A 15,025-nucleotide genomic window follows, 5' to 3' on the forward strand; every position below is an offset into this window, starting at 1 on the left:
ACCGAGGTCTATAAAGTTCTCTTAATTTCACTTTTGCCAACGCGTTTTGATAGACAGCGGTTTGATGTGAAATGATATATATTGTGTGACTTTAAAACCAAATATTGTACTAGTGTCTAAAACGTTATCTTTCATATATTATTTCTTTTAATAAATTTAATATATATATATATATATATATATATATATATATATATAATACTCTTTTAATCAATAATTAAATATTTGGAATGTGAACCGTTATTGCAATGCACACAATAGTTAGTGTACAAACAAAACTACAAAGTTATATAAACTAAATTTTAGAAAGAAAAAAATCTGTGGTTATACTACCTTAATGAAAATATTGACTTTCATTTTTTAGAAAAATCTAATCACCTTATTTGACATGTCACTAGATAAATTGAATTTATTGTATATTTTATAAATATTGATTATAAGATTATAAAAATTTAATAGATTTTTGTTCACACACAACTTTTACAATACACACACACACACACATATATATATATATATATATATATATATAATATAAAATTATAATTATAAAAAAAATTCACTTTTCTTCAAATTATGAAAAGGCTCAAATTGGTGAAAAACTATATTTTTCTTTCGATGGGCTCAAATTATCTTTATTTTTTCTTGTAATCTTTTTAATTATCTGTATATTTTCAAGCATTCTACTTTGATCTATATTTTTTATTTAAATTTTAATAACATTTAATAGTTGTTAATAGTTATAACCATTATTAGATAACAATTTGCATAATGCATTATAAATTTAAACTATTTTTTATGCTTAAAAATATTTATTCCCTTTAAAAAACTTAAATCTTAGTTTTGTTATATACTGATATAAATTTTATTACTTTGATATATTTTAATATTTTTTGCTGTTAATTTTTTCTCCAATTACTACTTTTATATATCTAGTTGTTAAATTATAAATATTTATTAGAATATATAAAAAATATTATGACATTGTAAAATATTTTATGTTATCTTTTAGAATTAATTTCTGCTTTCTTGTTTATTTATCACCTATCTCGCTCTTTCTCTTCCCTCTCTGTTTATAGAATCTCTTTATTTTTTTATGATTTGTTTAACGTGATCATTTATATATACTTTTTAATAGGAGCTTGATCCAACAGAATTAAAAACAATAAAATAATTTATCTGACTGTTTAAGAGTGATTTTGAATTAACTGATCCCTCTCACGACATATTAATTAAATTATAATTATATTAAGCAAATCTTTTTAAATATACTAGTGAAAATGCTGTGTGTTTAGTGTTTATTTTTTATAATAAAAATAATAAAATTTTTATTATTTTTTTAAAATTAAATATATAAATAATTTTTATAATTTTATTGTTAGTATTTTGTTTTTATTTTATAGGTAATTTTTTAATTTAAAAAACAGTTAAATATAAAAAAAGGGTCAAATAGAAAAAACAATTAAATTTAAATAAATTATCACTTAAAATGTAATATATCTTTTATTTATATATATATATATTTAAAAGTTTGAGTATACCAGATTTTAGTTTAAAAAAAAAATTCTATTCATAAAAATACATAATTTAAAATATTTTAAAAAATTTATTTTTAATTTAAAATAAAAATAAAAAAGTTAAAAGTTATTCAAATATTCTTAATCTTAAGACTTAGAATTTTAGATTATTTTTGTTAAAATTAAAATTTAATACGATTATATATATATATATATATATATATAATAGTTTAAGCGGTTTTTTTCTAAAACAACATTTTAAACCAACTTTTATGACCGTTTAAATTATTAATTACTATTTCTTATAAATCTAAAGCGTAATTTATTTATATATTCTAAATAGCAAGATATATGGAGAGTATAAATTGAAAAGCTTTTGAAGTGTTGAGGCCTAACTCTTGAAAGGAAATGATTAAGAGGTACTGATAGTCACATCCAAAGCAAGAAAGTGTGGTGACATTTCAATGGCTGCAGATTTTGTTGCTCCTCAACTCAAACTTGCTATCTGTGCAATTCTGGTGCTACCATTCTTAATCACAACAGCCATTGCTGCTGATATATTCCTTGATTGGCACGTTTCCACCGACTTCAATTTAAAACCTGTTTCTACTGATCAACCTGTGCGGATTATGAGTACCTTTCATCTGTTCATCTTTTTATTTGTCTTACTCATGCATTCTTCACTAATATTGTTGCTCATGTATTTTGCAGGTAATAACAATCAATGGCATGTTCCCGGGACCCCTTATAAATGCAACAACAAAGGATGTTATTCATGTCAATGTTTTCAATCATTTGGATGATCTCTTGCTGTTTACATGGTACATGTTATATACTCCTTTCTTTCTTTCTCTCACAATATTTCTGGCATTGAATAGATATGTTAGTTTTATTAGAAAAGACGGCGGGTTGGAATATTTACTGTGGGATAGATGGAGATATTGACCATCTCTCAAGTATGAGTTCTTCCCATACGAGAAATGACAAGTAAAACATCTTTGTGCAGCCAGTAATCTCTACTTTCGATGGTCAATATGATCATTGGTATAATGGAAAATTTACTGAAGTCCAAGGAGTACTGACAGGTATTGGAACATGTTTTGCTAGAGAACAATGAAGGGTTCACTGATGAACAACAAAAGGAATTAGATGTACTAAAGCTAAAAGACTTGAAAACAAAAAAATATTTGTTTCAAGTCATTAATCAATCTATTCTGGAAACCATTCTCAACAAAGATATTTGAAATTCAATGAACAGGAAGTATCAAGGATCTCCTAGGAGGTAGTAAATTCAAACTCTTCGTGGTTAGTTTGAAACAATTTGAATGAAGTCTGGAGAATCAATCACGGACTACTGTGATGACACTTGTCAAAAAGATGCACACTTATGGTGCCAAATGTTGTTGAAAAGATATTTCGAACTTTAGGATCAAAATTTAATTTTGTTGTATGTGCTATGTAAGAATCGAAAGACATCGATCCTTTTTCATCCGATGAATTTCAAAGTTGTTTATGAACAAAATATTAAACCCTCAGAAGTTGAGGAGCAAGAGTTGAAGGCTTCTACCAATACTTATTCAACAATTTTAGAAGAGGTAGAGGTAGAGACAGCAGATAAGGATGACAAGGTGCTAAGTTTTAAGATTCATAAGGATCAAAAAGTATTTAATTACTTTAATTGAGAATTATTCTAGAAAAATATAGGTCTATCTTTTATAGAGAATACTATTCAGATGAGTTTAATGTTTGTTGTGAAGAGTATGACATCACGAAAGAGCTTACGAGTTTATATATCACAACAAATGGTGCATTAAAGAGAAAAAATAGAACAATTCTTAACACGATGAGAAGTCTGCCAGCACAAGGACGAGTTCCATAGACATTTTGGTCAGAATTTGTGTTCATGTTTAAATAGAAGTCCAACTTTTACTATTCAAAACATGATACCTGAGGAGACTAATGCACCTTGCAGTCTTTTGCGTTGCCTATATTTATTTTGTTTATTCAAAAGGTTATATCATTCTGAATGAAATATAGAAAAAGAGAACAAATTTTCTATCGCCACTTCCAAGATTCACATATTTTGGTATTGCTTTAGTTTTAGGAGTGAGGCTATGCACTAATCTTGCAGAATTCTGGTTTTGGTGTAGGAATGGCATACAACAAAGGCTTGATTCATGGGAAGATGGTGTGTCTGGAACAAACTGCCCCATCCAACCTGGCACCAATTGGACTTATACTTTCCATGCCAAAGACCAGATTGGCACATTCTCTTACTTTCCTTCCATCAATTTCCTTAAAGCTGGAGGAGGGTTTGGTCCAATTCGAGTCAACAATCGACCTGTCATAAGTGTTCCTTTTCCAAAACCAGAGGCAGAGTTTGATCTTCTAATTGGTGACTGGCACAGCACCAGCTACAAGGTAATTCACTACTTTCTTGTCATTTGACCATTGATACTATGATGACTTAAGTAATTCCTTGGAATGCTACTTCATTTTCTGATCTTTAATTTGATATCAGTCTCTTTGTGTGTATATTTTTTTATTTGCTAATCTTGAATAATGAATATACTTGATATTATTCCAACAAGGATGTTAGGTCCAGGTTTAATACTACAGATGTCCTTCACCCCGATTGGATGCTAATAAACGGCAAAAGACCATATATGAGAAACTTTTCCCTATCATACGAGACATTCAATGTTACACCAGGTAAGAAGTGAATAAGAGAAATTATATGACTCACTTTATGGTCGTCTTGTGTAGTACCTTAAATCCTTTATGATCATGTGTCACAGGAAAATCATATTTGCTTAGGATATCAAACGTAGGGACAACTTGGAGCTTCAATTTCAGGATTCAAGATCATCTAATGGTATTGGTTGAAACTGAAGGCTCTTATGTCAATCAAATAGACTTGGAGTCTCTTGATGTTCATGTAGGCCAATCCTACTCAGTTCTTGTCACAGCAAACCAAGATGCTGCTGATTACTACATAGTGGCCTCTCCTAAAATGAGTAATGCCACAAACAATAACACTCTCGTTGGCGTTGCTGTGCTTCATTATCATAACTCTACCACACAAGCTAATGGGTCTCTCCCATGGGGTCCAGATCCATTTGATCAGCAATTTTCCATCAACCAAGCAAAATCCATTAGGTAATTGCATGTCACAAAGTGACGTTCCGCATGCTCAAAAAGAGCTTCTACATTAATATAATATTAGCAATAATGCCTCTAAACAGTTCATATTTGTGAGATATGCAAACACTCATATTGTGGGTTTATTTGAAATGAAGGTGGAACCTGACCACTGGAGCTGCAAGGCCTAATCCTCAGGGAACGTTCAATGTTTCAAATGTGACAATATCTGAGACTTTCATTCTAAACGCGTCTGTAGCAACTATTGATGGGTTATCTCGATACGCTGTCAACAACGTGTCTTACTTGACCCCAGATACTACTCCATTGAAGCTAGCTGATTACTTTTCAAATGGAAGTGGAGTATATGAACTGGATGCTTTTTCTAAGAACAGTTCAAATGCAAAGGCCGTGTGTGGAGTTTTTGTTGCCAGTGCATTGCACAAAGGGTGGACGGAGATAGTGCTGAAAAACAGTTTAGACATGATTGATACTTGGCATTTAGATGGATATAGTTTCTTTGTGGTCGGGTAAGTAATCTGCTTCATTTGAAGGATTTTACTAGAAAATCAGGTTCCTTGTAGAAAAGTATATCCATTGCAACATTTGACATGTTATTAGAAGCTAAGTTTATAGTGAGAGCAGCTTCAGCATTAAAATTTGGATGTGATAAATAAGAAATATTTGGTTTCAGAATGGGAGAAGGAGAATGGAGTCTAGAATCACGGCTAACTTATAATCTGTATGATCCTGTTGGTCGATCGAGTGTGCAAGTGTACCCTGGAGGGTGGAGTGCAGTTTATGTGTACCCTGACAACCCAGGAATGTGGAATCTGAGATCACAGAACTTGCAAAGCTGGTATTTGGGTGAAGAGCTCTATGTGAGGGTTTATGATGCTGATCCCAACCCTGCCAAAGAGAAGCCTCCTCCACCAAATCTCCTTCTTTGTGGTTAGTGCATCTTCATAAGTATTTTCTACTGTTCTTTAACCTTCTTTACAAACTTTATTTTTTGAATGATGATTTTGAAAAGGTGTGATATTATGGTATTGATACTTCTTAATGTTGACAGGCAAGTATCTATCTCCTGCTCCAGCCCCTGCTCCCTCAGTGTCCCCACCATCAAGTGCTCCATCATCCAACGCATACAATCCACACAAAACAAGGTATTGGCCCCGTGTTGTTACATCATTTATGTGAGATGCTTATAGACTAACATACCAATCTCAGTAATGAGATAAGGTTTTGTGCTTGTTGCTGTTTGCTTATGAACTAATGTGTTCTTTTGTGTTTTCTTTGTAATATGAATAATAATAGGTCTCTGATTTCTATGATCACCGCTGCGCTATGTTTTTCTATATTGGTCTCCATTAATTGAGACAGTCCACCCTTTTCTGAGAAGATTGGAGATATGCAGAACAGCATAAGGATAAAATGTCTACTGCATTTCTTTTAATTAGCTGGTGAAGAATTAAAGGTTACTTGCTACTGTGTAGTCTATGTTAGATTTTCAATTTATAGGGGTTAAGATTGTAGTTTCATTCTTTTGCCACGCGTGGTGGATGTTTAGGATTCTATAGAACGATGGAAAATTGTGCGTGCTTTAGGTTGAACATGCAAGGGTGTCTTGACTTCTATATTTAGGATCAAACGCTTTTCTCAACCCTATGCTTTATCTGCTCCATTTTTGTTAATTCTATGATCAATCATGATGTTTCCATTTTCTTTCATAGATTCTCTTAATGTGAACTTTCACTAAACTCAACTATAAACTCATTAAAATGTACAATCATACGTAGAAATGTGGTTTTAAGCAATTGCTGATGCAACTGTTCCTTCTCACTATTACATCTGATACTATATTTCACCAACTCTTGCCATAATCTGAGTAAGTAACCAAATTTGGCTTTTGCAAAAGATGCTTACTGAAATGAAAGTGAAACTCTAAAATTGGCTTTTGTAAAAGATGAGTAATAGACAGATACTTAACACAGAAAAACTGGATTTGAAGTATAAATTCACACGCAAACTAAGAAGTAACAGATAAAAGAAGTATGGTAGGGGAAGTGTGGGGTTGAGGCAAAGCATATTGAAGAGTGATGTATTGTGTATACTCTACGTATAGTCTACAGTTTCCCTCCACAAATAGTTTTGAGTATACTTTTTTTGTCTAGTATAAATGTAGGTATAATCTAAAGGCAGAGGGTGCTTAAACACAAAGCTTTCACCACCTCAACAAGCAAGCTTTCACACAAAGGGTTTTCTATTAATTTTATTTTAAAATGTTTTCATCATGTAAATGAAAATATTATAGTGATTCAATAGGAATTATAATACGAATATCATTTAGGTTTATTTTTAATATTTTAAAATCCTCTATTTATATTCCTGTCTTATTTTTTGTTTTTTTAACCAAAAAACACCTTCGAAGCGTTTTTAGCATGGACTTTTGCTTCTGGCATTCCCATTATTACTAATTGCACCTCACACTAATAAATAAATTAAAATATTCTCTTAATGCACCACGTCACTGCTACCACCGTTGTTGCTGTCTCCATTCTCCACTGCAACCTTTGACAAAAAGAAGAAAACAAATAGAAAGAATTCATTCTATTAAAAGCTAATTCTAAAAGAAATTATCTTAATGAAAGATGTGTTCTAAAATTTATGTATAAAGAATTTATCCCGAAAGGTTTCCAAAATAAAAATCCAAAAAAACTACTTTTACAAAGGATAAAATAATCATCTTAAAAATCATGGATGCCGCTAGAAATTATGGAGGTACAGAAGAAAAATCCTTCTTAACGAAATTATTTGGGCGGGGTCGTTTAGGCGTCAGTTAAACGACATCGTTTCAGTTAATGTCTTGAGTATTTTAGGTAGATGAGCTTGATTTATCAAGAGGACCCATGACACCAATTAAATCTGTCACAAAAAATTAGAGTTGAACTTCATCCCTATCCAACTTTATAGTGACTTAATGTTTTAAATTCATTTTATTATTTCGAAAAAAAAAAAGAGTCACTCGGTGTTTTCTTTATATTAAGAGCTGATTCTGTTTAGAAAAACCGAAATCTAGTTCCATATGTCTTTTACCAAACATTTTTTGTTTCTTTGAAGAAATTATCCAAATATTAATCACCATTTAACAAAAACTGAACACCAAAATTAAGTTTGGCAAGTGAAATACTGGGTAAACTTTATCTGCATCGCCCTCATTCTTCATTTTTAGCATATTTATTAATCATGAAGTAATTCCGATTAATTATAACTTAATCCTGAACTTGTATTGACGTGATGTCATGCTGCGTTTGACTTGTTAAAGAAAGAATAAGAAGAAAGAGAAAAGAAAGGCAGAGAAAAGGAACTTTGTTATAAAATGATTGCATATAAATTAATTTACATATACAGTGGAGTTCATAATTATAATAATAATAATGATAATAATAATAATAGGTAGAGTGTAAATCTACAGTTGGGGAGTAATCAGTTTTCTTGAAGGGTTCTTTTTACTTGAAGAAAAAGAAAAGAAAGCAATGAAATTGAAAATGTGGGAGAGTTTAGCAATGTGTGATTTGCGTAGTAGTTAGCATTAGCTGTATCTAAGGGAAAGTTGAAGATTTGGTGGGTTGTGAATGGTTTGATGGGTTGCTTAGGTGTAATGAGTAGGCAATTAAGAGGCAGAGAGAAAAGAAGAAGAATAATGATTTAGAACGAGAGATATGGGTAAAGGAGAAAAAGGACAAGTTGAGGATTCATGTGGGAATAAGAGTTACTTACTGGCTTTCCCTACTTTTATTCTATTTCCATGGCCAATGTGAGGGGACAGACACAGAAAGACATGGAGGAGGAGATGTTTTATTGTGGAGGAGACAATCAAACTTAAGCAGAGACTTTTTGGACACTACCAACACCCTCTCTCTGCAGTCATAACACATCACATTCTCTGCCAAACGCCAATCAAAAAGAACTCTACCCACATGCGCTATCCATGACTTGGAGAGGTCTTTTCAGAGAACAAATTAAAACTTTCTCCAATAAACAACTCACCTCACCCACAATCACCATGCTTCTTCCATCAACTCCACAATGAATCAAAAGAATCATGTAATGTAATTTTTGATAAATGTATGGATCAAAAAATTTAACCAAAAAGAAAAACCAGATCACAGACAACACATGTATCGCGAAAATTTCACATTGCCACAGTTTCGATGTCAGATGTCAATCTAAACCTTGTCAGTAATGACAATCCACCAAAGCTGGGGCAGTTAAGACAAGACTTGTTTGTGGTTGTTGTTGTTGCTGCTGCTGCTGCTGCTGTTTTTTCTGTCCATGTTGTTGTTGTTGTTGTTGCTTGGATGCAAAGGAAAACTTGGATTCTCTTTGATCATCTTCTGGGGCGGGAAGATTGAGATCCAATTCCAAGTTCAAGACATTCCTTTTCTTTCTGGGGTGATCTTCTTCCGGTTCCAGAGTCAATGGGGTGAAGGAGAGTGTGGTGGGGATCCCAACCGGTGCGCGGTGGCGTCTCATGTGGCCTCCCAGTGCTTGCCCCGATGTGAATTCAGCACCACAGATGGAGCACTCGTGCACCTTGGATTTGTTGTACAAACTGGCCTTTGTACCGAGTTGAAGGGAAAATGGTGATTTATTGTTGGGCTTCAATTGAAAGTCGTCCTCATCCGATGACAAAAGGTGTTGGTGCTTCTTCTCTTGGGGAATGGGCACGATTGCCTTAAGCTTCTTGTGACTGGCCCTGTGGCCTCCGAGTGCTTGAAAAGAAGGGAAAGTTCTGTTACATGTCTTGCATTCATAAACATAGTACCCTGCCCTGCTAGACCCCAAGGTGGCCGCCTCCAAGAATTTCCTACTGCTGTACTTGGCGTAGTTCATTCCCACATCTTCCTCGACATGTTTTGGAGATTCCCGAGATTGTCCTTGTGCCAGAAGGATGAGGCAATTGGCCATGTCCTCCTCTTCATCCGTGCTGTCTTGTAATCCTGCAGAGGAAGTGGTGGGAGAGTTGTTGTTGTTGTTGATGTTGTTGACGATGATGTTGTTATTATTAATATCATAATTTTTGTTGGTGTTGGTGTTGGTGTTGTCATCAACATTGCAGCAATCTTCTCTTTCTCCTTCTCCGGTGGAGGAATTGGCGGTGACAGAGAAGGGGATAGGGGATTGTGGTCTGACCCTTTTGGTTCTTTTCCCCTTGACAATGTTGGCGTGATCTTTGGACCCCCCCAGAGAGAGTTCCTCTGGTGCTTCCATGTTTCTTCCTGACACAACCGAAGAGAGGGCTAAGCCTAACCTTAAAAAACAAATAGAGAGAGAGAGAAAGAGAAAGAGAGGGTTGGAGGGTTGTAAGGAAGCAGAGAAAGAAGAGTGGAGGTTGGTTCTTAAATATAGATTGGGAGTGAAGGATATAATAAGTCGGGGAGTCAAAAGCCACCCAATACAACAGTAACTGTGAATCAGCCCTGCAACCCAAGTTTTGGAACTGTTTATTTATAGGATAGTAAATATAGGAAAATTTAGAAAAGAAAAAGAGAGAATATAGCACTCAAGAAGAAGATAGACCAAAGATAATGTAATTTAACAGAAAGTGACCAAATTTGGAGAGTGTGGTGAAGGGTGAAGAGATTGGAAGACAAGGGAAAACACTGGTTCTCTTTCTTACACTTTGCCAACGCACTTCACGAAATCAAAAACTACCCCAACCAAACCTTGGTGGCACAATATTAGCATCCTCTTTATCACCTCTCTTTATTCATTCTTTCATTCTTAAATTTCATTGACTCCCTACTCTCACTATTTACTATTTACCATTTACCAATCTTATCTTATCTCATCACACTGCTTTCATAACATCATCTCTAATTCTCATCAAACATCCCCTTTTTTAGTTTTAATCATTTTTTTAATTAACACTATACTATTTATAATCCAGCTTTCGAGATCTAAACCACACAAACCTTTACTATCTTGTAACTTGCACCATTCTCTCTCAATTCTGAACAAACGAAACATCACAAAATGAATCCAAGTTCTGATATCCTTGCTTCAGTTTTGTTGGATAGACGAATAGATTTGGGGGAGAGTGAAAAAGTGAAAGAAAAAAATAATAATAAGGTATTACTTTGGAAGAAGGATTTGTGCACGAGATGATTGGAGTGCAAGCCTGGAACCACGGAATCTGCGGTGCTCCCTTCACTCAACTTTTTATTTATATCAGTCTCTTCTGATGCTTTTTGCATTCTGTCATGCCTGCATCACCACACATTCCATGGACTTCTTGTGTTTCCCACTCTCTCTTCTTCTCTTTTCTGCCTCAATTCTGGTAAAACAACATCATCAAAAAACAACACCAACTGTAACTGTACTGTAACTGCAACTATATATCTCACCCCTCTTTTTCCCGTACTTTCCAAAATTCTGTCCTCAAACTTTTATACTAAATAGGCCGAAACACATGTTTGATGTGACCTCAGTTCAGTTAACTCACTGTCATTTTTTTCTCTCTAATTTTTCTATCTTATATCTTTGACAACTGTAAACTTTTTTATACTTTCAAGTAATTATAAATTATTATGATACGATTTTAAATTAATTATCCTAAAACTTTTTAATTTTTCCAATGAAAATAATCTTCAACTGTAAAATATTCTTGTTGAATAAAAAAGAGGAGACAGGAAAAAAAGCATCTTTCTAGACATGTTCAACACAACTTCCTCGCATTTGCTTTGCTTTAGCCTGCGTGCAGATAGATTGACGCAAATCTTATTATCGATCATAAGGGTTTATGTGATAATAAAGAACAAAATAATTTTAAAAGTTAACCCTCTTTTTTTCTTCAATCAAAAAGAATATGACATATACCTTTTATTTTTTCTATTTTTTTTATTTTCTTTTTGTACCAAACATATTCTAGAAAGTTATAAGTTGTTTTATAACAGACTAAACTTGTATTGTTCTCATTGTGTTAATTAAGCGATTTAAAAAAAAATGAAATTTTCACATATGTAGTTCATCAGTGTAGTTAATAATTAAATGAATAAGTTTATCATTCTACCAATTGGTAAGGACATGATTTTTTTAAGTGTCTTCCTATATAGAAATTATTAGATATAACTCTTATTAAATTTTACATGATACATAATTAAATATTATGTATAATGAAGATGCATATCACGTAAAAATTGAAGAAATTTATAATTGTGAACTATAAATCTGACTCTATTTTGAGAAAGTTTGAAGAAATTTTGTTACCACGCATGTTCTTGAGTTTATAACTATTTGTTCTGAATCTATTATTATGAACGAAGGCATATATTTCTTTTTATCATTAGAAAAGCATTTAAACTCATCATGATGGAGTCATTATTAATTATTTAAAATACGATACAATTATTCACTCCAGTAACCTTGACATGACTTGAAGATAAAAAAAACGAAATAATCAACAGGTATGAAAATATGTAATGTTAAGCTTAACTTTATTACCTGTTTAACTTGTTTTTTTAATTAAATTTTACGTCTAATATAATTTATTCACCTATTAAAGTAAAATTTTAATAATAATAATAATGCTAAAATTATAGTAGAAAACGAGGATAGTTTTTTTTTATAATAAAATAATAATAACAATATGAAATAATAATAATAACAATGATAATGATAATAATACAAATCTTTTAAAAATAATGAAAACAATAATAATACTAATAGCGAGGAGTGATTTATAATAATTATTGTATTGGTTGAAAATTTGAGAGCTGAATATTTTTATTTCTTTAGCTTAATATATACAAAAGTATTTTTGAAAATATTTTAAAATTAAATTAAAAACCAATTAACTTAATTTTGATTAAATATGATTCATTTTTTAATAATAAATTAAAAACTCTCATCCATTCAATAAAATATTAAAAGTGTAAATTCGTGTTAACTCTAATACAATAGTTAAATTATATATAAATTGTGTGATTGATGTGCGTTCCTGTTAATCACATTCGTTCATTTTAAACATATATTAAAGAAAAACTAGTTAACTCGACTTATTCCATGTGCATTGATTAGTAAATATTTTATTTCACACATAATTTAGATGAAAAAGAATGATGGACTTAATTTAATAATCATCAATTTTGATTACAAGATTTCTTAAATACAATAAAAATATGATTAAAGTATAGTATATAGGCCTTTAATTGGCCTAATCACATGTTAGAGGGATAACTTCAACAACTACAACTTATTTTTCTAAGTATGATTTCTTTTTCTTTTTCCTTTTTTAAGGTTGAAGTCACATGTTATACTTTCATAAATTCATTTAGAAATTGTACTTGGAAACAACTTTTTTTTTTTAATTTTAAGAATGAATTTATATTTTGAAAAGCAGGATTTCACTTTGTATTCAGACGAGACTTCAAAAAAATATTTTATAAAACTTAAAAAAATGTATTATTTAAATTATTTATTTTTAAAAGTTTCAAATTTAAAAAATTTATGAGACTAATTTAATGGTTGAAAATGCTAAAAATTTTAAATTTCATCTGATATACAATTGGTGATATTGACCTCACGTGATTTTATCATATAGACTAAATTTATTTCAATCTAAAATTAATTGCAATTAATTTTTGTATAGTTGTCACTAAGAATATTTTTGGTCCATACAGGCATGAATTATATTTTGAATTGATATTATTTAATTTTTTTTTAAGCATGAAAGATATTGATGTGAGCCAATAACTACTAAAACAGACAACAACCAAAAGTGTTTTTCCTTCAAAAGATTTCACTGCAATGTGTCCCTCTCTAGTTAAAAAAAAGTACAATTAAGGTAGACATCACTTTGTAATTGTCCTTTCATCTTCAAGTATTTTCTGAGAGTGAGTTTATAGCATGATTTTTCTCATGTATCTTTCAATATTATGTCATGGAAGCTTCCATTAATGTATACATTTAAAAATAAGATTCAGATATATGTTTTCAAGACTTCATAAAACTACAGTTTCTTTATATAAACATGCGTGAACAAAATTTGGATTAGCTTTTAATTTACAATAACCTTTTAATCAAAACAATTTTTTTATTCTTAATTTAAAAAAAAATAAATGTTTATTGGAAAATTAGATATGAATCTTTTATTTTAAAAAACAGAAATAAAATTAATAAGAAATAAACTTTAAATTTATCTCAATTTTATAAAATCAGATAAAATTTATATTTTTTGTATATTATAATTTTATTTTATATTTAATGTGAGTACATAAATGACTTTGACGTAATATTAAGAATGTGTGAAAAAAAATTATTTTATTTAACAAGTTTATTCTTACAATTTTGTTGTCTATGATATAATATTTATTCGAAAAACGTATTAAAATTAATTCTAATAATAATTTAAAAACTTATGATTAGCTTTCCTCAACATAACTATATGAAATATTTTCAAACTAAGATTTTGCTCTGGTGAATTTATAAACAAACCTCACATCAATCGTGGTATACTATACGAATAACGACCATAACCTACTCAAATTCATGAGATATAAAAAGAGATGCATGTCTAGATTAATCCATAGAAATCAATTTATTGTTGGATGAAAAGGATGTGACTGAAAGATGTTGTGGCGTTTTCATGAGTAGAGAGTACTTGCTTTACTCAAAACCCAAATAACTGTGGTGAGTGAATCATTCATTCATGCAAGTTCTACTCAACTAAACCTAAATTGCTTTTCAGTTTTAACTAACATGCAACATTTTTCTATAATCAATGAACCTTCTTTTTTATATGTTTCTAAACACGAACCTTGTATTATTATTGGCATTCTTATTTTTGTCAAAACTATGATGATGTTGACATCATGCACACCTTAAAGTGAAAGGTGTGATATGAGAAACAAGTTGATCATGTAGTGAAGTGAAAAATAACACCTATGGATTTAAAAGAGATTATAATTCACAACAACTTGTCCCATTTCATACTTATTTTTCAAACATATTTTCTCATTATTTTCTTGACATCATTCTTCAAATGGATAACTTGTTGCCCTAGTTGACCATTTAATTCTATCATGCATCCCGATCTCACTCATCTTAATCCACTTGAAAATTTCAATAACCTTTCAACTTGGAAATTTTTAAGATCAAGTTGGAAGAGTTCTTAATACATTTTATAAAAGTACTTCAAAACCCAAAATTAATATGTCATAAAAATACAATATCCAAGTTTAAGATTTCCCAAGCAGATGTTACATGTCACTAAGTACACGAGCTTAGAATATTCGAGGTTGTATCTTGCGAACATGATACCAAAATGCTGCAGCATGTTATGACATCAACGTTCTGGATGGTCT

General features: G+C 31.1%; 2 protein-coding genes across 2 annotated transcripts; one reads left to right on the plus strand and one right to left on the minus strand.

The window, feature by feature from the left end:
- Positions 1-1,981: 1,981 nt before the first annotated feature.
- LOC108321960 (monocopper oxidase-like protein SKU5) lies at positions 1,982-5,614 on the plus strand. The gene is made up of 7 exons (XM_017553885.2): positions 1,982-2,137; positions 2,229-2,338; positions 3,668-3,938; positions 4,109-4,229; positions 4,316-4,676; positions 4,817-5,188; positions 5,353-5,614. The coding sequence occupies exons 1-7, from the start codon at positions 1,982-1,984 to the stop codon at positions 5,612-5,614; spliced, it is 1,653 nt and encodes a 550-aa protein (XP_017409374.2).
- A 2,512-nt stretch (positions 5,615-8,126) lies between these two features.
- On the minus strand, positions 8,127-10,577 carry LOC108321977 (zinc finger protein ZAT5). Its single transcript, XM_017553901.2, has one exon. The coding sequence runs from the start codon at positions 9,930-9,932 to the stop codon at positions 8,898-8,900; it is 1,035 nt and encodes a 344-aa protein (XP_017409390.1). The 5' UTR covers positions 9,933-10,577; the 3' UTR covers positions 8,127-8,897.
- Between the last annotated feature and the right edge of the window lie 4,448 nt (positions 10,578-15,025).

The sequence above is a fragment of the Vigna angularis genome, chromosome 3 (assembly GCF_016808095.1).
Source record: "Vigna angularis cultivar LongXiaoDou No.4 chromosome 3, ASM1680809v1, whole genome shotgun sequence".
Classification (NCBI taxonomy): Eukaryota; Viridiplantae; Streptophyta; class Magnoliopsida; order Fabales; family Fabaceae; genus Vigna; species Vigna angularis.